Genomic DNA, 21,330 nt, shown 5'->3' with positions numbered 1-21,330 from the left:
AATAAAAAGGGCCGTTCCGAGAATCGAACTCGGGACCTCTTGCACCCAAAGCAAGAATCATACCACTAGACCAAACGGCCGATCTTATTATGGTGTTATAATTTAACTTACATATCATATGTTTTTCTCTCTCTCAGCTGATCGCTTTAATCGTCTAGGGTTTTTGTAGACGACAGCTATATAAACGAAATCTTGAGCCGCTTTCTCTCTCACTCAGTCTCTCTCTGCAACTGCAAGAGTAAGTCCTCCGCCATCGCCGAGACCTCTCGAGCTCCGATTCCATTTCTCTCCATCTCCGTGACTCCGATCGCGGTTTTTATCACATCACCTTTGGTCATGGGGTTGAAACTGAGCCGTTGATTTTCTGTGATTATTTTTTTTGCAGCAGAATCCAGGCGCGATGGCTACCGTTCCGGGACAACTGATCTGGGAGATCGTGAAGAAGAACAACTCCTTCTTGGTGAAGGAGTTCGGCCGCGGCAACGCCGGCGTCCGCTTCAGCAAGGAGCCCAACAACCTCTACAACCTCCACTCCTACAAGCATTCCGGTAAATTTTTTTTCTCACTTTCTGTTTGTTTCCCGATAAAATTAGAATAATGTAAAACCCTAGGAAGCCGAATCGTCGTTCTAATTTTTTTTGGCGGGTAATTTTAGGTTTGGCGAACAAGAAGACGGTGACTATTCAGGCTGGAGGGAAAGACCAGTCTGTGGTGCTCGCCACCACCAAGACCAAGAAGCAGAACAAGCCCGCCAGTCTGCTTCACAAGTCTGTCATCAGGAAGGAGTTTCCCCGCGTCGCCAAGGCTGTTACCAATCAGGTAATTAACAATTTGATTAGCATAACTTTTAGGTTCGGATATGGCTGTATGTGTTTAATAGTTAATGTGCTTAATTTCGATAGTTCTTGGTTTAAATCGATGGTAATCGCAATTCCATTGCCATCGTTTTTATCTGTGTAGGCCGTGTTGTTAATGTGTGAGTTGATTTTTAGCAGTGATGAGCAGCTAACACGTAAGAAGATCCTGCTTTGTGTGGGATTTTCAATGAAATACATTTGTTACGCTTGGCTTCTGAGCACCCTATTTAGCTGATATAATGCATTTTTGGTTCTGGTCTAGTTTTTCGCAGATGGTTATGTATGCCTATATCTGTTTTGTTGAGTGTGTGAGTGAAGATTTGACATGGATTTTGAAGACCCGAACTTTTTAGTAACAACTAATTTTGAATGAAAATTGATCGTAGAGATTGAAGGGAACCTACCTCCCCTTTTCAAAACTGTATTGCTTCCATCTTGTTTTCAGGTTTTGATTCAACTTCGATGACTGTAGTTTTCAATTATCGTTGTATCTTGTTTTCAGGTTTTCATTCAACTTCGATGACTGTAGTTGTAACGTGATGTAGTTTATTTTCTGTTACATTTGATACGCTTTCATTGTTTCTTCCCGTTAAACCTCTCAGTAAAGTATTAACTTTTCCAACTGGTTGAGTGCCCATGTCCTAACTCTTTCTCCACCCCCATCCCCTCAACTCCCCCTCCTTTTCTCCTTCCCTTCCCTCGGCACGCTCCCTGTTCTCTCTGTCTTCCATGTTTCTTAAGCATCTGAATTCTTCTCTTTATGTATGGATAAGTGTCGATGAATTTCAGCACTAACTGAATTGTTCTTTAATTGTGAATTATTCCAGGTTGCGGATAACTTCTACAGACCGGATCTGAAGAAAGCTGCCCTTGCCAGGCTCAGCGCCGTTCACAGGAGCCTCAGGGTTGCCAAGTCTGGTGCGAAGAAGAGGAACAGGCAGGCTGTCAAGACCCCTGGTAGGAAGTGAGGGGAAAATGTGTCATCGTTGTGTTCATTTGCTGTTTTAGCTTCCTCTTCCAGGTCCAAAGAGACATGATTTCCGGTTTTAGATCGTGTTATATTCTCTCTTGAAGAATGTGAAGACTTTAGCCCTTTCACTGAACAAGGGAAGGATCATGTGTTTTGTTTCTGTCGCCAAATTTTGCTGAATATTGATTTCCTAATGCGATGCCCTAAGATGTAGTTTTTAGAAATTACTTCAATCAGAGTTTTTTATCGTTTGACAAACGATAGCGTTAGAATGTTAAATTGTTGGGGAGGGGAATCTTTAACCGATCTACCATAGAATAAAATTGTTTTAAATTGGTTTGAAAATATTTACATTAGTCAGTTTCCTTCCTTACTTTCAAAGTTGAACAAAGGTTGAAACAAGGTTGTTAGGTTTTGGGACAAATTGATTTTTAGGCTCTCGTTAAGATAAAATCAAAGTGACCTAACTGACTCACCGTACCTAATGTTTTTGGATTCATTCGGTTTGGTTTGATTTGATTTTTTTTTTTTTAGGTCAAATGATAAATTTTATTAAATTCTAATAGGAATGGTTACATCTTTTAACAAGTATACTACAACAACAAAGCCTTTTCCCATTAAGTGGGGTTGGCTATATGAATCTTAGAACGTCATTGCGCTCGGTTTTGTGTCATGTCCTCCGTTAGATCCAAGTACTCTAAGTCTTTTCTTAGAGTCTCTTCCAAAGTTTTCTTAGGTCTTCCTCTACCCCTTCGGCCCTGAACCTCTGTCCCGTAGTCACATCTTCGAACCGGAGCGTCAGTAGGCCTTATTTGCACATGTCCAAATCACCGAAACCGATTTTCTCTCATATTTCCTTCAATTTCGGCTACTCCTACTTTACCTCGGATATCCTCATTCTCAATCTTATCCTTTCTCGTGTGCCTACACATCCCACGAAGCATCCTCATCTCTGCCACACTTATTTTGTGTACGTGTTGATACATCTTTAACAAGTATATTAAAAAGAAATTCTGGGTCAAGAGCATCCTATAAGAAAGAATCATCATGCAAGGCGGTATGTGAAGCAACCACATGAGCAGCCATACTCCGCGGGACTAACAGAAACTTCATCTTCTCTAGTAGAGACGCTAAGACCTTAATATCGAATAAATAACAGTCCAAAGTAGCATCCGTAGAAACCTTACCATTGATCATCATAACTAAAGATTGAGCATAGACTTTATTTCAACCTTGGAGCAGCCTTGTTCCCTGCAGAAGATCAACGCAGCACAAACTGCAGCTATTTCCACCATCGCAGCGTTGTTGAAAAAACAGCCTCCCGCCCCTCCCGCCATCTTGGGTATACCTGCAAAGTCTCTCATAACCCATCCTTTTGATATGTATCAGATATTATATGACACAATTCGGTTGTTAAGAGCATCTTCAAAGAAAATGTCAAATTCAAAACATTAAATTAATATTGAATGGTTTATGTGGCAATTTGGCATTTTGTACAATTTTTTGATCCATCCGATATGTTAAATAATAATGTAATCCTAACATTTTTTTAATCATTTTGTGGGGTCCATTTATTAAGGCAACCAATCAAATTCTTAAAATACACAACCATATTTATTATATTTCCATTAAATCTATTAAAAATATATTAAATGGATTTGACAGCATAAGACTTTGCCTTCAATTGACTTAGCGTCACGTAGGAAATTGAAGGCTCAGTTGGAAAGAGTTTGCTGCCAATTTTTACAGTTATATACCTATGTGGCAGTTTTGACATCTCCTTTGGATATGCTCTAAGGACTCGTTTGGAACTTTGGATATACTTTTAAAATGATTAAAACTACTTTTAAAGAAAATGTTTTTCGGTTTCAAAAGCACTTAAAAGTGGTTTCTGCAAGAAGCACTAATTATGTGCTTATTTCAAGAAGCATTTTAACTGTTTTTTTCTTCTGAATTTACTTGCATTTTTATTAAGGATTGGTTCTAAAAATATTTTCACAAACAACGCTTCACTCATTTTAAAAATACACTCAAACGAGCTTTAAATTGAAAAAAAAAACTGGACCAAGCTGAACCGTGCCTGGTTGGTCCGTCCAAGCAGAGTGAAATTCACCATTTGAAAAATTGAAATTTTGACAAAAGAAATGGAAAATTGGAATGAGTAACACGTGCATTGCACGTGAGAGTTATCTCTACCAAATCCCGCTATAAATATCAGAGATGCCCCATTTTGCAACAGTGTAAATTTCCCGCTCTCTCTCCCTCCCATTTCTAGCTCCGGAAACCCTAATTCGAAAAATGGTCCAGAAGCAAGGAGCCTCCGCCGATCCGACCGCCACCGAGCCTAAGAAACGACGTCGCGTCGGCTTCTCCAGCGTCGGTGAGTCCTTCTGACTTCCGTTTCCTCAGTTATGTTGCCGTTGTTTTCAGAATGCACTTCCATAGTTCCTCGTGTTCTTCTCGAATTTCAGTTTTTATTTCTGTTTCTGGTTCCGTTTTCTGAACTCGTTGATTTTGTTTGTTTTCGTTGATTTGGGAGCAGATTCTGGAGTGGAGGCCAAAGATTGCATCAAGATTTACCTGGGTATGATGGGTTTTATGCGCTTTTTTCTTGGGTTTATTGGATTACTCTGTTTGATTATGTCGATTTTAACTTTCAGTTAACTTATTTCTTGATGATTCGGTGTTCGGTATCTTGTTGTGGTTCCGTAAAGTAGTTGACTTGGCAAGAAACAATTTTTTTTCTCCATGGGTGGGAGTTCATCCATTTCAGCTGTTTGTTTATTCCGCAACTGCGGTGATGGAAAACTGGCGGTCTTGATTTTTTACGTTTGGTTATATTGGACTTCAGGTTGGGATGGAAAATAAGCTAGTTACATGTATGGATTGCGATTCGTAGAACGCTCAAATGTTTAGATGGAGGATGGTAGGAATAGATGCAGTTGATTGGTTTACATATTTTTAGATTGGTTGGAAAAGTTTAATTTTTGAGTCTGATAGTAAAGTTTTACTTTTTAACGATATTTTCATCCGTCTTATTTGGTGATAGTTTTTCTTGCTTCACTGGTTTTATTTTAGTAATATCTTAATCTTTACTTTTACATGGATGCTTAACCAATGGCTACAACGATAGTTTCTAGCAAAGAGGAAGTGGGTTCTACAGACAGTTTTTGTATTGAAGCTGTTGACTTGAATAGCTCTTTTGATGATGATGGGAAGATATATGGTTACAAAGGATTGAAGGTAATCTTTATACATTTCAATTGAAGTTTACTTTTGTGGACTTTGCTGCTCCGGTGCAAATAGTGTTAAAAGATATTTAATAGTTTGAATGGAATGATATAGAATGACTTCTTTATTATCTTTCTTTGGATGCAGATTGCCATATGGGTTAGCAGTATTTCGTTTCATGCATATGCTGATATTGCATTTGAGAGCACAACTGATGTAAGTACTCTTGTTCTGTTGCTCTCTCTCTCTCTGCATCGATATATTCTGTCTGCCAAATTCTCTTATTACTTATGCTCCTAGCTTTCTCTTTATCAAGAAAATATTACTGATTGCAATTATTAAATGTTACAAGGGTGGCAAAGGGATCACCGATTTGAAATCAGATCTTCAGGTTTGCGTCAATTCCCAGTTTAAACCATCACTTCCCGTTTAGTATCTGCTGCTAAGTTAGTTGTGTTCTCCAGAAAATTTTTGCTGAGACCCTCATTGAGAGTGAAGAGGAGTTCCTTCAAACTTTTTCAACGCAGAGAAATTTGATTAGGTAATGAAGTTTGCATTCCTTTTATAGATCAAATGTCAAAATCACTTTATGCAATAAGATTTAGATTTTTTTTTTGTTTACTTATTTTCATGAATTCCACATTTAAAACGTCTGCAGATCCATGGTCTCAACTGGGGAGGTGTTACAGCACAAGACCTCTATTGGACAAATAAGTGATTCTTATGGTGGGCTAGGAGCAACCACTTCTGATTTGCAGGTGATTTTGATGTTCCATGCTTTTTGTTTTGCACTATCTAAAACATGATAAATTTTCTTGCATTTTTTAATAACTGTAACCATTTTCAGGTTGTTCGCTTGGTTGTTGGCAAGACAGCTGCTGGACACCTTTACAGTCACTTGATTCCTCTTGTTCTTCTTCTTGTTGATGGTAATTTCTTCACCTACTTTGTGTTATCACAGAACACTGCTATTTTCTTTCGGTTATGGAAAGAGAGGGGAGGGGAGTGCAACACTGCTATTTTCTTTCAGTTATGGAAAGTGAGGGGAGGGGAGTGCAGTATAAGATTGTCACTGTAACATCAAATACTGTTTTTTTGAATTAGGTAGCAGTCCGATTGATGTCGTGGATCCAAGATGGGAGTTGTATGTCCTGATCCAGAACAAAACAGATGAGAAAGGGGACATCTACAATGTATTGCTTGGTTTTACAGCTGTGTATCGTTTTTACCATTATCCTGATAGTTCTCGGTTGCGGCTCAGTCAGGTTTGCTCCTTGTCAATATCACACAGTAGTTCACATAAAATTTCATTGTTTATGCAATATTGGTGCAGTTTTTTAACTAGACTCTTTGTTGATGGTAGATATTGGTATTGCCTCCTTACCAACACAAGGGTTATGGACGATACCTTCTTGAGGTTCTCAATGATGTTGCAGTATCTGAAAACGTCTATGACCTCACTGTTGAAGAACCATTAGATTACTTCCAGCATGTACGTACTTGTGTTGATGTTCTGCGCCTTAACAAGTTCCATCCAATGAAGGATGCGGTTAACTCAGCAGTTTTGCAACTGAAGCAAGGAAAGTTGTCGAAGAAGACACACACTCCTCGGCTCATGCCAGCCACTAGTGTCATTGAGGATGCCCGAAAAAGTTTGAAAATTAACAAGAAACAGTTTCTTCAGTGCTGGGATGTTTTCCTCTATCTCTGGCTTGATCCTGTGGACAAGTACATGGCGGATTTTGTGGGAATTATTTCTAATCGCATGAAGGAAGATCTCATAGGAAAAGATTCTGGGGCCGGTGGAAAGCGAGTGGTTGAAGTTCCAAGCGAATATGAACCGGAGATGTCATTTGTTATGTTCAGGTCACAGGCCGGGGAAGCTGCTAGTACTGTTCAGATAGACGAAAATCAACCAAATCAGGAAGAGCAACTCCAGCAGTTAGTTGATGAGAGGGTAAAAGAGATCAAATCAATAGCTGAGAAAGTGTCTTCGCAGATCTCTGTCACTGCCGCGGCATCATAATGGTCTTCAATCTGTTAACCGAAAACGGATTTTGTGGATTGGGATATCGGAGGAGGCGTATCTGTAAATTATTGAGCTTATGCGTATTCTAGCTTATGTTATTTGAACATTCGCGGAACTTCATTACTTGTGAAATTTAGCAGCTAGCGCTAGACTGGGTCTGGTTGAACCCGACCTGTTAAATTAACGGGTCATCTGAACTTGATCCGTTAAGCTAAGGGGTCATTCGTTTCACCTGTTAACAATTATTATTAAGGAAAACTAATGAAAAGGGTTTGAAAACTTTGAGTTTTAATGATAAGGACAAAATAAAGAGTAAAATGAATAGTACCAGGATTGACTTTTTAGTGTTAAAATGTGGTTTTTCGTTAAAATGAACAGTACCAGATGCTTTTCGTTAAAGTTTCCTTATTATTATTGTTATTATTTTGCATAGAGTTTATATTTTGTTGTTAAAGACTTTACTGAAATTACTAAAATATCCTTAATTAACAGATGTTAACGGGTGCTAACGGGTCTAACGGGTTGATCCAAAGTGACCTGTTATTTAACGGGTTCACCTGTTAGTGACTCGATCTGTTAATCATCTATCTAAATACTAATATTAACGGGGGTTGGGTCGGGTTAACTGGTCGGGTTCAAAATGCCATGTCTAGCTAGCGCCGTTAACATGCTTACTTCTGTAACTTTTTATTCCTGTTGTGAACTGAATTATGTGAATCCACCTTTCACCTCCTTCCATATTCTCCCTCCATCCCAAAAGGGAAAACTGTTTCTCCTTCCGCCCTTCCCTCTAGATACACAGGAAGCGTGAACATTTCGGTCAGAAATTTAGGACGGTTCTTTGTGTTTTTTGTTTCATTGCTCAATTCTTCGAGAGGTACGTACGAAGTTGAATATAGCTGAATTTTATGTCGAACCAGGATTAATACAGGCCTGTAACGTCGATGATGCTAAGATGGAAGTTAATATGCATTACAACTCTATAAATTTGTGGGTTCGGTCTCATTCAACGTTACTAAAAGAGTAAATTCGACGTGTTCCTTGTCACGTCATTTTATCATGGCGAAAAGGTTGACAAATGTATTAGGGTTTAGGGGTGTAACGAGAAAACAAAAATTCAATATGCATTACAAAAGAAAAATAATAGAGAAGTCATAATGTTTTGGTGATAGTGTCACGCTAACTTATCAATGATGTGTATAACTATTGATTTACACTACGCTTTAGTCTATCATATCAACGTTGTCGTGCATCTATATTATAACGCATGATGAGTAAAATGGAGTTGTCTCCCGAATTAGGTTAAGCACAATTGATATGTACAAAGACTACTGCAGGGTAGTCATATGGGCACAACAAGGTTATGCCACCGCAATGTGCTAGCAACAATCAAGCATCAAACACGATAAATATTTTCACTATCATATAACATGAATTTAAGATCTTTTAAAATTAAGTGAAAACAAATATTGCTAAACCAAGTACCAAATTGCAATTGATTAATTGTTAACACATTTCCGAACCAAAAATGTGTCTTATCCTAAACATATTTTTTCCAACTTATTTTTGTTTTCCTTGCTAAAAAGCCTAATTTCTATTTTATTATTTATAAGAAACAGAACAAAACGACGTGATCAGTTGTTTACCATCTCTAATTGGCAACAAGCGACACGTCGTATAAGTAGAAGAAGGGGACTCTGATAGACCTTTATAAGGGTGTGGAAGCTAGGGTTTTACGCTCCATTTTTAGTTGATCCCCCAGCGCCTCTTCCTCCTCCTCTCTTTCTGCATCACTTCCAAGCCCGCCCCAAAGGTTCCTCTCTCTCTCTCTCTCTCTCTCTCTCTCTCTCCACCCATTTCTCCTACCATGAAATCTTACTTGTACATCTGAAGTTGTTCAATCCCTGTTTGGCCGCCGAGAAATCGACGGAAAACAGAAGAAAATATAATATTTTCTACTCATATTTATGCTTAATTTTCTGGTGGCGTATAGCTCAAATCTAGGGTTTTTGCTTTCAAGATTGGATTTTTAAATTGTGGGTTTTTTTTTCTTTTTTCTTTTCTGAAGTGAGGATTTGCATATGCAGGTACAGTTGGTAGAAGGAGAGTGTGAAAATGGTTGAGAAGACAAAGGGAAGGAAGGAGGAGGTGGTGACTAGAGAGTACACCATCAACCTCCACAAGCGCCTCCATGGCTGGTATTATATTTTCCCAACGTTTCGTGATTTGTTCTTATATTTGCATTATTCGTGCTTTCGGTTCGTCAGTTTTGCATCTAGTAGTTGTTTTTGTTGTAAATATTTGATTTCGGCTGCTTGTTTTGCATATTGTGTTGTTCTATGTACTGATTCTCGATTGGGATTTGGATTCATATGGTTTTCGAGTTGTCGGCATTTGATTTCAATATGTATTCGAATGGGTTTGTATGTTTGAAAATTTTCGGAAGTATTTCCTATGTTGTGGTTGTGTTACATGTGTGTTATCGAACTTCTATATTACTTTTATGATTAGTTATTTAACTAGAATGATTAGTTATTTAACTAGAACGGAATGTATGTTTGTGTCGGGCGTAAAAGCAGTAACAGAAAAACAAATGCAGAACTTAGTTATTAAAACTGGCGAGCTGGGTCTTCTAGCAAGTTCGTTAGTTCTTGCGAGGGTTTTGAGATGGACAATGTTACACCAGGTTTTTATGATGGGGAGCAGGGAAAAGGCGATGGATTTCATGGTAAAATGTGATTAGAGGTGGGGTATGACTGAAATTGGATTTTTCAGGTGGACATTCATAGGTTATGATAAAGTTTCTTTGTGATGGATTAGGGCAGTGAGTGGAAGCGAGACTGCTCAAAGATGGCCATGTAGGACTGTAGTATGGTAATGGTGTAAGCTACTTGGCTGCGGCTTGGGCATGAAACAGAGGTTCTAGTCCAGAGGGTTGGGCTTGAAATTTGTGGGTGTAGGGCTCTTACGGTCTCAGATGTTGATGTTATTGAAAGTCTGCAGAGATAGTAGGTTCTGTATAAGTAGCATTTGCGAATGTGTCATTTCTCTTGCTTGTGCATTGTTATTGAACCATTGAAAAACATTAAAATAACTCTTCTGCAATGCCTTTTCATAACAGCACATTCAAGAAGAAGGCTCCTAACGCCATAAAAGAGATCAGGAAGTTTGCCAAGAAGGCCATGGGAACACATGATGTTAGGGTTGACGTGAAGCTGAATAAGCAGATCTGGAGCAGAGGAATCAGGAGCGTCCCAAGAAGGATCAGGGTTCGCATTGCTCGCAAGAGGAACGACGACGAAGATGCGAAGGAAGAGCTCTACTCCCTTGTTACCGTCGCTGAGATCCCAACTGAAGGACTGAGCGGGTTGGGCACCAAGGTCATTGAAGAGGATGAATGATCTATTGATTTCCGTTTTAAGTAAGCTACTCTCATTAGGAAGAACAGAGAATTTTATATGCTTTTTCGAAAAACCTTCGGAGTTTGTTACCAAACTTGTTTCAGTAGTTTGGTGTATTTTTGTTTGGTTAAATATTCAGCATCAGTAATTTACTCTTTGGTTTTTAAGTGATGTGTTTCTCTGGTTCTTTAAACACCTTTGGATCTCTGTCTCTCTCTTCGAATTTGCTTTCTGAAGAAATCAAACTGAGCAAAATTCTATTGTGCGACGGACATACCATGTCTGTGCCGCCGTGGTTTGTCCGTTAACACGAGGCCGCATTTGGACGGCCATACAGGAATGAGGATCCTCTTTGTGAGGATCCTGGGATCATTTAATCATGTCCATTTTGTGAGGTATATTTATATTCAGTTTTAAATAATAAAAAATTACAATGATTTTTTATATGTATGATGAATGGACGTAATTGAACGATTTTCGGGATCTTCATAAAGAGGATCCGAAGAGTATCCTCATTCGCCATAAAATAATCTCTCCTAATGCAGGTGAGCTGTAAATGACACATGCAAGAAGAAAATTAAATTGTATTCGTGAAAACATTACGCAGACCTTAAAATTTTCAAAGTACATCAGAATACATGTAGTCGGGTAAAAACATTAGTAAGTTTGAAGCCTAGGGGTTGGCAGAGGAAAAGTCTTTGAACCCAGAAAGTTGTCGGTCCTGTTCGGCCCGCCCTCCTCTGCGAGGCTGCTCTTCGAACCCGAGTTCTTAACATGCTTCACCTGGTAATAATGCGGAGCCACATCCAGCAGCCACTTCGGCTCTATTTCCGTTACACATCTCATGTATTCTTTCGTTGTGAGCACCATTTCGTGGTATAAAACGCAGCTCGGTGACTCCCGCGCTAGCCCTGAGCTCGGGTGGATGTAGGCGGTCTGTGGATATTTGATTGTTCTATAACGTCCATTCTTCATGGAGCTTGCAACGTGGGGGAAGAAACCGGATGCAATGGCCTTCTTTATAGGCGTTAGATCATCGGGATTTGAGATTAATTCGATCTCAACCCGCCCCAAGAGCCGTTCAAGTTGTTCCCGGATATCTCTTGCTCGTTTCATGCTCCTCGCCTGTATGTAGTTTTCAGAACACCATTCTGTTGAGTAATTTGTCTCCTTCCATTCATTGTACACATTAAGCAAAGCAACGTGATCTCCCACATTCCCGGTTTGAAACCACATTCGCGCATTGTCAGCGTATGTTTGTTTGTTCTTCGGGCGGAGAAAAACTGAGTTACCAACAGAAAGCATAGCAGCGATTGAAATAACCTCGTCCGAGCACTTGTACTTGCCGGAAGCAACTATCATCTTAGATAGCTTCGGATCAAGAGGAAACTCTGCCATCTGCCTACCGACCTTAGTCAGCTCACCAAATTTGTTCAATGCAGCTAGGGCAAACAGCAGTTCAAGCGCCTTTATCAATCCTTCAGTAGGTGGAGCATCTATGAAATCGAAATGTAACAAGTCATGGATACCGAGACACTTCAGCGTAAGCACGACATTCGCAAGGTTAGTCCGTTGTATTTCTGGTATTGTGTTATCTTCAAAATCATGCTGGGAACTGTAAGCTGTGTATAACCTGAAGCATTTCCCAGGGCTTGTTCGACCAGATCGACCTGCCCTTTGTCTTGCCGATGCTTTCGAGATGGGAGTGACTTGCAATGACTCCATCCCAGTCCTCGGATTATAACTCTTCATCTTGCAATATCCAGGGTCAATGACATATTTGATCCCGTCTATTGTCAGCGAAGTTTCTGCTATGTTTGTGGCCAGGACAATCTTCCTAGCCCCTGAAGGCGTGGGCTCGAAAACCTTCGCTTGCAACTCAGTAGGTAGGTTTGCAAATATGGGACAGATAATCAGCTCACCAATTTTTGTCCCAAGGCCTTCTGTCTTCTGTTTCAACACTTCGGCCGCTGCTTCAATTTCTTCCTGACCAGTGAGAAAGATCATTATATCGCCAGATGGTTCTGTCACATGGATTTGAAGTGCAGTAGCAATTGCTGCATCTAAATAATCAGCTTGTGGTTCCTTTGTGTAGAATATATCGACAGGATGCCGCCTTCCTGGAATATATAAAATCGGGCAATAATCAAAGTAATCGCTGAACTTCTTAGCATCAAGAGTTGCACTTGAGATGAGGAGTTTAAAATCAGGTCTAAATCGTGCAATGTCTTTAACTAATCCGAACAGAATATCTGTCGATAGCGTTCTTTCATGTGCCTCGTCCACCATCAGCACACTATAGCTTGCCAAATCTGGTTCGCCGAGAAATTCACGCAACAACATTCCATCAGTCATATATTTCATAACAGTTTTTTCAGATGTGCAATCTTCAAAACGAATAGAATAACCTACCTCATGGCCGAGTTTGACTCCCATTTCTTGAGAAACCCTGGCAGCAACACTCATAGCAGCAACTCGCCGTGGCTGCGTGCATCCAATCTTTCCATGCTTCGTGTATCCTGCCTCATGCAGATATTGGGGTATCTGTGTGGTTTTCCCGGACCCAGTTTCACCAACGATAACAAGAACCTGATATTTTTCAACTGCTCGGAGCAATTCATCGCGATAGGAGAAGACTGGTAATGTTTTTCTCTCCTCCTGCAGCTTCTCCAAGTTTGATTTCACTTGCGAATCAAATGACCGAGTTTGTTGTGCTTGCAAATCATCATCAAATTCATTAGCGGATGCCTTGACAAAATCAATCAGGTCTCCAAATACAAATTCGTACTCATCAGCAGACATTGACCTATTTTTGTCTTTGGATCCGAAATTCCATGTTGCCTTTTCAATTTGCTGATCCTCCCAAGCTTTCTGTTCTGCAAACGGGTTGATTTTATCTCCGCCATTCAGTTCCCCGTAGCGTTGAGTAGCCACAGAAAATCTCTTTTTCTGATCAATGCCGCACTCCTGATCATCATAGGCTTCCGGGATCATGTACTCATTGCCACTCTCATCCCTTTCTAGCACTGACTTTTTCTTCGCAATCTCTAATATTTGTTTCTTGTAACTCAAGTCACGGTCTTCAGCTTCGGTCAGCTTCAGACCTCTGAATAAGCAATTCTCATCTTCTAAATCTTCCATAATTTCCTCCAATTTCTTTTGCTCCCGTTTCTTTAGATACTCTTGTCTTGAAACTCTTCTTAAAGCTTCGATATCAGCATTGGTTCTCCGAAACGCCTCCTTTGCCTCGTTCTGTTTTAACAACCTTGTTGGGGCTGCTGCATCCTTCTCCCTTATGTTTCTCTCCAACTCCTCCCTCTCTCGCTGATCACGCAATGTTTCTTCTTCTTCAAACGGCGAACCATCGTGGCCTTCTACTATCCATATTCGTCTTTTAACCGGTCTCTCTTCTTTCACTCTCGCAATATCTGCCTCGCGATCTTCTTCTACTTCACTCCGCACCCTCTTCCTATACCGTTTCTTCCTCGAATCCGACTTCATGGACTCATAATCATCGTTGTCCACATCTATGATCTCATCATATGTTCTCTGCAGCTTCCTCACCAGCCTGGCAACTTCCCTCTTCTTTTTCAATAATGCCTTGCCGCGCAATCTAGCGAAGATTTCTTTCGAAAAAGCGCCCGTTTCATTCGTGGATGGCAGTCCAAAATCGACGAGCTTGTCCATCACACCATCCGGCGATGTTGCTTGCTTAGCGAGTTGAATAACGAACCGAACAACTACGATGTTAGAATATCCGAGAAACTCCATTAACATATCAGACACCCAATTCTTCAGAGTGCTACGCCTCGCCATCGAAAATCAAGGCTGATGAAATTTTTCTTAAGAGCTTGGATTTGACAGAAGGAAAAGAAACGAGGGAATATAAAGTGATGGAAATTCTGCACTCGCGAGATTATATTGTATGTGTATTTATATAGTCTGGAATATTTAGGCCGCAAGAATCCATTAGGAAGAAGGAAACCTTAGCCAAATGGGAAACCAAGCGACGCTAGGACTAGGTTTTCACCGTTGACTAGGTTTTCCTAAACCAAAGGTTTTCAAAAAAGGGTAAAGTTACAGACATTAAATTTGGAGACAAAATTTTGAAAACTAAAAAACATGGAAGTTGATAATTAGTTTATTACTTAAACGTTGATAAACGTGTTCATTCATATTGGTGACACATCATTTGGCTTACAAATTTAGTCTTCCTAGCATTAAAAATAGACTTTGAACCCAAGAAGGAAGAGTTTTCTTCGACCAAAAAAAAAAGGAAGAGTTATCCATAAAAATTAAAAAAACCCAAAAACTTGAGGAAAACATAAATGTTTCGTTAATTTATTTTCAAATGATAAACAAAAAATTATTAAATTTGAATAGAAATATATACAAAATAATCAGATGGGTGCCACCAAATTTCATCGATGACAACTTTTATGTATTGACACAAAGGGGTACCGTGTTGGGCCACGCCTTGCTGACACACATGCGGGTATGTTAAACAATTTTAAGGAGAAATTTCGGCAGAGTTTAATTGTCACTAGATTATGTTGGATTATGTTGAGTGGCACCACTAACCACTCAACTTTATTTTAAGCTTGAATCAAATGACAACACGGCCTCTCATGTACGACATCAATTAAGACTAAGAGCACGTAAGTCATTGAGCTCAACACGTGAATTATCTACTCTCATACCGTATTAAAATGTAAGCATCCTAACATCCAAAACCAAAAGCTTCACAGCAAAGTAAATTCAACAACATATTGTCAAAAAGAAGAGAAAATAAGTGAAACATAATCTCGAAAACACATCAAAACTAGTGTGTATTAATTTTTAAGAACAACGATACTGCCTGTGTGGAATTCTGATTATCGGAGCCTTATCAAAATAATCACTCAGCTTCTCAGGATCACTCGTACTTCCACTTTCACTCAACACAATAACAAGTTTAAGATCACGTCGAGCTCGAGCAACACGCTTCACTAATGCAAACACATCATAGTAATCACTTACCAGCGTTCTCTCGTGCGCCTCGTCAACCATCACCACGCCGTAGCTCGCCAACAAGTCTTGCCGGCCAAGCCATTCTTGTACCAGCATTCCGTCCGTGATGTACTTCAAGACAGTCTCTTTGGTTGTGCAGTCGTCATGATTAATGCAGTAGCCTACTTCACGTCCAAGTTCGACCCCCATGTCTTGAGAAACCGCGGCAGCAGCACAAATAGCAGCAGCTCGCCGTGGCTCTACACACGCTATGTTTTTCTTACCGGTCTTTGTGTACCCGGCCTGGTGTAGGTATTGCGGTATCTGCGTAGTTTTTCCACATCCAAATTCGCCAGCAACGATCACAACCTGAAATCTTTCAACCGTTTCAAGAAGCTGACAGCGGTAGTACTGGATAGCTAAAGTTTTTCTGTCCTCCTTGAGCTTCTCCTCAATTGATTTCACCACCGTAGAAGATTTTGATGCCATTAGGCAAATCACATGAATGTTAAAGGAGCTAGGAAACTGAGCTGAATAGAATTAAATTAACTGAAACACAAGACCTTTGATTATGTAAGTATCTATCGTTTCCAACAAGGACTAGGATTGGTAGAGTACCAAACAAGGAAAGTCTTTGCACTCGAGGAGAAAAGTACAAAACTGCCTTATGTCCCGTACATGTACGTTTGAACTGTATTAACAGATCGAGTAATCGGGTTGGATTGCAAAGTAATTGCGATCGTTCCTATATTAACAGAACACGGTAACAGATTGGTAATCAAGATTTATAAGAACACCAATCTCGAAAAACAAAGATATTTAATCATCAGAAAAGAAACCATTAGATGATGGCCTCAAGTTTGTTTTGGACGATGTTGTCAAGATTTACATGTTATTATCTTTTATGTTAATTGTAGATATAAATTGAAGGAATAATTAAAAATTCTCAATTCTTGGTTTATACCCAACTGTTTTTATTACTTTACGGGAAGGAAATTAAGTTTTATGCTGAAAAACGAAGGAAAAACACTTTATTTAGCAGAAAATAGAAGAGTGAGAGTTTAAATGACCATTTTTCCCCTTTCGCGGCGATTTGTAATGTTTAGCGACGGTTTTCCTATATTTACTACCATTTTGGGGTCTTCTATGGGTTGAATTTCTTTAGTAACGATATTTTTCGTTGGTAAACGCCACCAAAGGTATTTTTAGGCAGGGGTTTAGGAAATCGCCGCTAAAAGTCGCTGAAAAAATGAAACTTCTCCTTCGGCTATTTTGACAATGCTTTTTCACTTATAAAACCATCATTCCACAAATACGTCTCTCTATTTGTCTGTGTTTATAGAAATTACATGGAAATATTGTTCAAAATTGCTCTCAGTAGTTTTTTGTGGTCTTTTATGACAATCGTTGGTGCTGACATGAAGCCTGCAGGTCCCCAATGTTTGAAGCCTGCAAATTCATACAGCCAAAGCTCCATTAAAAGCACATTAATAAAGCTAAAACTCAGAACTACTGCCGTTACAAAACAAAAATAATAATTTTCACTTTCCCTACTAACATAGGCAGTCGAGGACTAACTCAATCTCTGTTCTTTTGGAGCGATACAATCACTTAGTTGTGTGACCAATAACATTCCATTTCCCAGTATTTCAGTTCTAATTTTTAACCATACCTTCTTATAAGCTTCTACTGGAACAAAATAAAATTCATTTACTTATCATGCAATTAGCCGCTTATTCGGTATCTATCTATGTAACCTCCATTTCAGTAAGAAGTGACTTCCATGAAAACATACAACTAAAACCGAAGTGTTTCTCTCCTTTTTTTGCCCCCTTATATCCATTCGAGGAAAGATAAAATTAACCGACACCGATCAAGATTACTATGCTTTCTTAGTTAGTAGCAGAGGGATATGTGAATAATTTCAGAACTTTCTTAATTTTCATATTCAACTTGATTGAATAAAAATTAATAGAATAATCTAACAATAGGATCGATGTTTGAACCAAACTATCAGCGGCTACACAATCGGAAACCACAAGATTTCAGACCTGACAATGTATTCCAAACAAGTTTTACAAATTGTGATTAAAGAGAATTACCTTAGAGTTCAACCAGGATTTTTCCATATGATATAGAGAATCAAGCTTGTATGGGCTCCCTCTCCCTCTCCCTTATACCAGAATCAAACTTTTAGTCTACTGCCCTTGCTATTTACATCGCATCAATGTCAAAGATGGACAAACACAAGGTTCAGCTAGCTTTGTAAGCATACATATAGCCTCGAAGTTTTCTGATCTCTTCTGATGACTCAGTTAGCAGATGATCAACGTACAGAGCCAGTCCTGCCCCGCTGCAATACCAGATAACCTTTCATGAATAAATTTAAAAGTTATACGGACAAGTTCTGAATCGGATTTTAGCATACCTTAGAGGTCCAAATGGAAGCCAGATTATATCCCAGCGGAACCTTGGCAAACTGCACAAGTATCATTTTTGTTCAAAACTAGTTTGTTTGTACCTTAAACATACAGCACAGTTCACAAGGGGAAAGAAACTTAAGAGCAAGGCAAGATGACAACATATTGAACACAAATTGGAAAATAAAATGCAGGTGCAGTGGTAAACCCTGCATCCATGTTCAACACAAGTCAATTGAATGAAGGGCCACAATGTCAGCAGCTGAATGAAGGATACATATAGAGAAATGAGATCTTTTAATGTATTAAATTTATTGTTCCACTTAACTACCTCACGGTGACAGTTTCATCATAATTCATTCTTAAGTTTCTAAGTTGTGAATATTCTAATATTCTTTTACAAGACCGGTTATGTGATAAAATAACTAATGTTAGAATGTGTGAGTTTGAGAAGTAACATACCTCAACATGTAATACAACCAGAAAACTGCGAGTACAATGCCAGTAAAGATTGAGTACCAAATCCATCGGCGGTGATGCTTTGAATCATGAAGTAATCCTATGATAGCTGATGAACATGCTAGAACAGCTAGCCAATCTGTTATATTTTTAATTAGTTAATTATTTCATCTCAAAATAATGTAGAAGACAGCCAACTAAGCATATTAAGTGTCTGCAACGCTTATTTCCCCCAATAGTAAATAATTACGGACTAGGTTTAAAACCCAAAGAATACACATTGAGTACAACACATCCAACAACAAGAAATATTGGTTGAGCACTTAAACTATGCTGCAACCATCTCATGACTGTTGAAACATTGACACGTGACTCTACTAATGATACAACAACAACAACAACAAAGCCTTTTCCCACTAAGTGGGGTCGGCATACTCTACTAATTATAGGTAAGGGAAAATCACCTGCAGATATAATCATCCATGAGGGCACCTCCTCCATGAAGTAAGCATGATAACGCTGTTGATCAAGATCAAAATATGACATTTCATAAGTAAACACATAGTTCAGAATAACAGAGCCACAAAATCACATATACAAGTAGTTGCTCATCTGACACCGTGGTGCTATATAATTATTGATATTAGACTCCTAGAGTGACAAGACAACAAATGATGAAAAAGGATTCATCCTCTACAAAAGACACTAAATCACTACATCCTCATATGTCACAGGTTCCATAAACAGCAAAAAAACACTCAGCTCACAATTCTCAACTTCTCAACAATAACGAGCTCTACCCGGTGAAATTTTGCAACTTGATCTTAGAACTGCTATCCTTAGGGTAAGTAATTGAAGATACCACGTACTCACAACTACTTGTATGAGATCTCATTGTTGAAAATAAAAGTTACAAAATACAAAATCCCAATTGAAACCCAATGGCTCCCAAAGAACAAATCGAAAGAAATTGGCCTCTCAAGCATATAGTGCTGAAACCCAGGAAAATGGTAAATTCAATGAGAGCAAAGAGAAAGCAAGATGCTTCAACTTGCTAAATAAAAGAAGGAGAATCTGCATACCAATTCCCATGGAGACAAAACCTGCTGACAGATTGAGTACAAAAGAAACGCTGAGAAACAAAAGAGAAGCAATGCAAACAAAACCTAGCAAAAGTAAAATCAGCAAGAAGTTACTTCATATTTGAAGAAAACCAAAAGTCAGAAGATTTACAATTGTTTAGTTGGAGAGAACTTTTACCCTCCATAACCGACTCTGTTGAGCTTGACTCTTCTCCAATTCACGAACCAACTCCTCTTGCTCTGTAAATTCGACAACCCATTAACCAAAATTGGACTAAAAAATAATTTTTTTTACCTATTTGTAATTTTTCAGCAGCCAATTGTAGAGAGAGACCTTGAGTATCCATGGGGCGAGAATCGTTGAGGGCAGGATCGTCCCAAGTGGGGAGAGAGAAGTCGTCGTCCTGTGAATTTCTCAATTTTCTGCTCAGCTTCCTCATCGCTCAGAGTTAGTCGAAGGTTTCTAATTTTCTGTTTGGCTTTCGAGAAAGAGGAAGGGAAAACGAAAGGAAATTTTCGGGATTTTTTCTCGGCCGAACTTGCGAGTCCTATCGTGGACGGTGAATCGTGAGGGTCTGTTTTTCTTCTGTTATTTGTGGCCGTAGAACCTCCTCCTTCATCCCGGCTTGGAATTGGCAGCGTAAGTTACTCGTCTTATTGTCATATATATGCAAGCAAATTTATCTTTTGACCTTTCAACAGAAGGGATCAGTTTAGATTCGAATTTCGTTGATGACGAATTTAATGTCAAATTAGGTTGTCTATTATACGATTTTGAACCCATTCTTTTTTTATTGTAAAAATATCGACGTATAAAAAAAATAAAAAAATAAATAATTTGATCACCTTAAAAAAATCTGCTGCACTGATTGATGGGAATCTTTGGATTAACTGGGAGAGAGGAGTTTTTGGTTAATTGCAATTTTTGGAAACAACTTCATGGATTTTGTTTTCCAGTTTTTCCCAAACACTTCCATTGGGACCATGAGTCTTGGCTTAGAAATACAGTTCAAAAGAAATTATTATGAAAGTTTTGTAATCCCAAATATGGAAAACCATGTGACCCAAATTTCATTAGTCATGAACGACTGCATAACCAACTCGTTATTAGTTTGCTAACATTTCTTTGTCCAATGTCGAAATAGGTCCTAAGCTCGAATTCCTCCACTATGCTGATAAAAAAAGGAGGTCATATATTCCAACTAAGTTTTGACGAGATAAATGTTAATCGTGAACAACTGCATAACCAATTAGTTTTTGGTCTAGTAATACTTCGCTTTTGGAAAAGGCTCCAAGTTTGAATCCGTCCAACGCGTCATTAATAAAAATGACTGCATAAGATTTGAGGGTATATTCCGAGTAAGTTTTCATGGGATCATTGTTAGGAATAACCAGTAATAACTAGGTTAAAGTTGATATCATGAAAGAAGAACAAAATCGACAAAGGGCTTGTGACTTGAGTAACTTAAGAGTATGTATGCTCATACCCGAAGTTCTAAGTGCGATTCCTCCCTCCCCCACTATCGCTTGTATAAAAAAGAACACTATTCTAAAAATCCCCGCCTAGCGCCGCCTAGGCGCTAGGCCCCAGCCCACCGCCCCGATTAATGCCTAGGCCCCAGCCCACCGCCTAGACCGCCTAGCCCGCCTAGGCACCCGTCTAGCCCGCCTAGGCACCCGTCTAGCCCGCCTAGGTTGCATACTTGAATGAACAAACATTATATCCTTATTTCACATGTTTTCATTATGTTCCAAAACTTCATGATATATATGCATTCTATTTTGTAGCTTATGATGAAATTATATACATTTCAAGTAGAAGCAGACACTTATTAACCTGAAATATGATAGATTTACTTAAATCCGCCTAGTCCGCCTAGGCCCCGCCTAGC

General features: G+C 39.1%; 6 protein-coding genes and 2 non-coding genes across 10 annotated transcripts; 4 read left to right on the top strand and 4 right to left on the bottom strand.

Annotated features, from left to right (window-relative positions):
* Positions 1-8: 8 nt before the first annotated feature.
* Positions 9-80, bottom strand: TRNAP-UGG (transfer RNA proline (anticodon UGG)). Its single transcript has one exon. It is a non-coding gene; the product is annotated as a tRNA-Pro (tRNA).
* Positions 77-2,085, top strand: LOC103406798 (large ribosomal subunit protein eL28z-like). Of its 2 annotated transcripts, none has more exons than XM_008345786.4 (4): positions 77-238; positions 386-548; positions 656-819; positions 1,685-2,085. In XM_008345786.4, the coding sequence occupies exons 2-4, from the start codon at positions 401-403 to the stop codon at positions 1,823-1,825; spliced, it is 453 nt and encodes a 150-aa protein (XP_008344008.1). In that variant the 5' UTR covers positions 77-238; positions 386-400; the 3' UTR covers positions 1,826-2,085. The 2 variants fall into 2 exon arrangements, with proteins under 2 accessions (XP_008344008.1, XP_008344009.1); XM_008345787.4 differs by having other exon boundaries at positions 117-238; positions 389-548.
* On the top strand, positions 989-1,080 carry LOC114823808 (small nucleolar RNA R24). The gene has a single exon (XR_003771755.1). It is a non-coding gene; the product is annotated as a small nucleolar RNA R24 (small nucleolar RNA).
* A 1,977-nt stretch (positions 2,086-4,062) lies between the features above and the next one.
* Positions 4,063-7,366, top strand: LOC103449932 (histone acetyltransferase type B catalytic subunit). The gene is made up of 10 exons (XM_008389260.4): positions 4,063-4,207; positions 4,370-4,411; positions 4,961-5,070; positions 5,206-5,274; positions 5,411-5,449; positions 5,523-5,599; positions 5,717-5,816; positions 5,906-5,987; positions 6,163-6,323; positions 6,422-7,366. Exons 1-10 carry the CDS (start codon positions 4,126-4,128, stop codon positions 7,082-7,084), a joined length of 1,425 nt encoding a protein of 474 aa, XP_008387482.2. The 5' UTR covers positions 4,063-4,125; the 3' UTR covers positions 7,085-7,366.
* A 1,372-nt stretch (positions 7,367-8,738) lies between these two features.
* LOC103449941 (large ribosomal subunit protein eL31) lies at positions 8,739-10,655 on the top strand. The gene is made up of 3 exons (XM_008389268.4): positions 8,739-8,900; positions 9,175-9,285; positions 10,209-10,655. Exons 2-3 carry the CDS (start codon positions 9,203-9,205, stop codon positions 10,486-10,488), a joined length of 363 nt encoding a protein of 120 aa, XP_008387490.2. The 5' UTR covers positions 8,739-8,900; positions 9,175-9,202; the 3' UTR covers positions 10,489-10,655.
* Positions 10,656-11,132: 477 nt separating this feature from the next.
* Positions 11,133-14,362, bottom strand: LOC103453137 (pre-mRNA-splicing factor ATP-dependent RNA helicase DEAH1-like). Its single transcript, XM_070806928.1, has 2 exons — positions 13,231-14,362; positions 11,133-13,155 (listed from the first exon to the last, which is right to left on the bottom strand). The coding sequence occupies exons 1-2, from the start codon at positions 14,302-14,304 to the stop codon at positions 11,146-11,148; spliced, it is 3,084 nt and encodes a 1,027-aa protein (XP_070663029.1). The 5' UTR covers positions 14,305-14,362; the 3' UTR covers positions 11,133-11,145.
* A 965-nt stretch (positions 14,363-15,327) lies between these two features.
* Positions 15,328-15,966, bottom strand: LOC139190688 (probable pre-mRNA-splicing factor ATP-dependent RNA helicase DEAH6). Its single transcript, XM_070811110.1, has one exon. It carries the CDS (start codon positions 15,964-15,966, stop codon positions 15,328-15,330), a length of 639 nt encoding a protein of 212 aa, XP_070667211.1.
* A 781-nt stretch (positions 15,967-16,747) lies between these two features.
* Positions 16,748-20,094, bottom strand: LOC103449950 (uncharacterized). 2 transcript variants are annotated; one of them, XM_008389275.4, is made up of 9 exons: positions 19,773-20,094; positions 19,617-19,678; positions 19,439-19,522; positions 18,821-18,875; positions 18,360-18,495; positions 17,906-17,956; positions 17,753-17,830; positions 17,580-17,650; positions 16,748-16,926 (listed from the first exon to the last, which is right to left on the bottom strand). In XM_008389275.4, the coding sequence occupies exons 1-8, from the start codon at positions 19,876-19,878 to the stop codon at positions 17,620-17,622; spliced, it is 603 nt and encodes a 200-aa protein (XP_008387497.1). In that variant the 5' UTR covers positions 19,879-20,094; the 3' UTR covers positions 16,748-16,926; positions 17,580-17,619. The 2 variants fall into 2 exon arrangements, with proteins under 2 accessions (XP_008387497.1, XP_070670329.1); XM_070814228.1 differs by lacking the exon at positions 19,439-19,522 and having other exon boundaries at positions 19,773-20,075.
* Between the last annotated feature and the right edge of the window lie 1,236 nt (positions 20,095-21,330).

The sequence above is a fragment of the Malus domestica genome, chromosome 02 (assembly GCF_042453785.1).
Source record: "Malus domestica chromosome 02, GDT2T_hap1".
NCBI classification, from domain to species: Eukaryota; Viridiplantae; Streptophyta; class Magnoliopsida; order Rosales; family Rosaceae; genus Malus; species Malus domestica.
The sequence above is the reverse complement of the archived record's forward strand: the minus strand, read 5'-3'. Positions and strand labels throughout refer to the sequence as shown.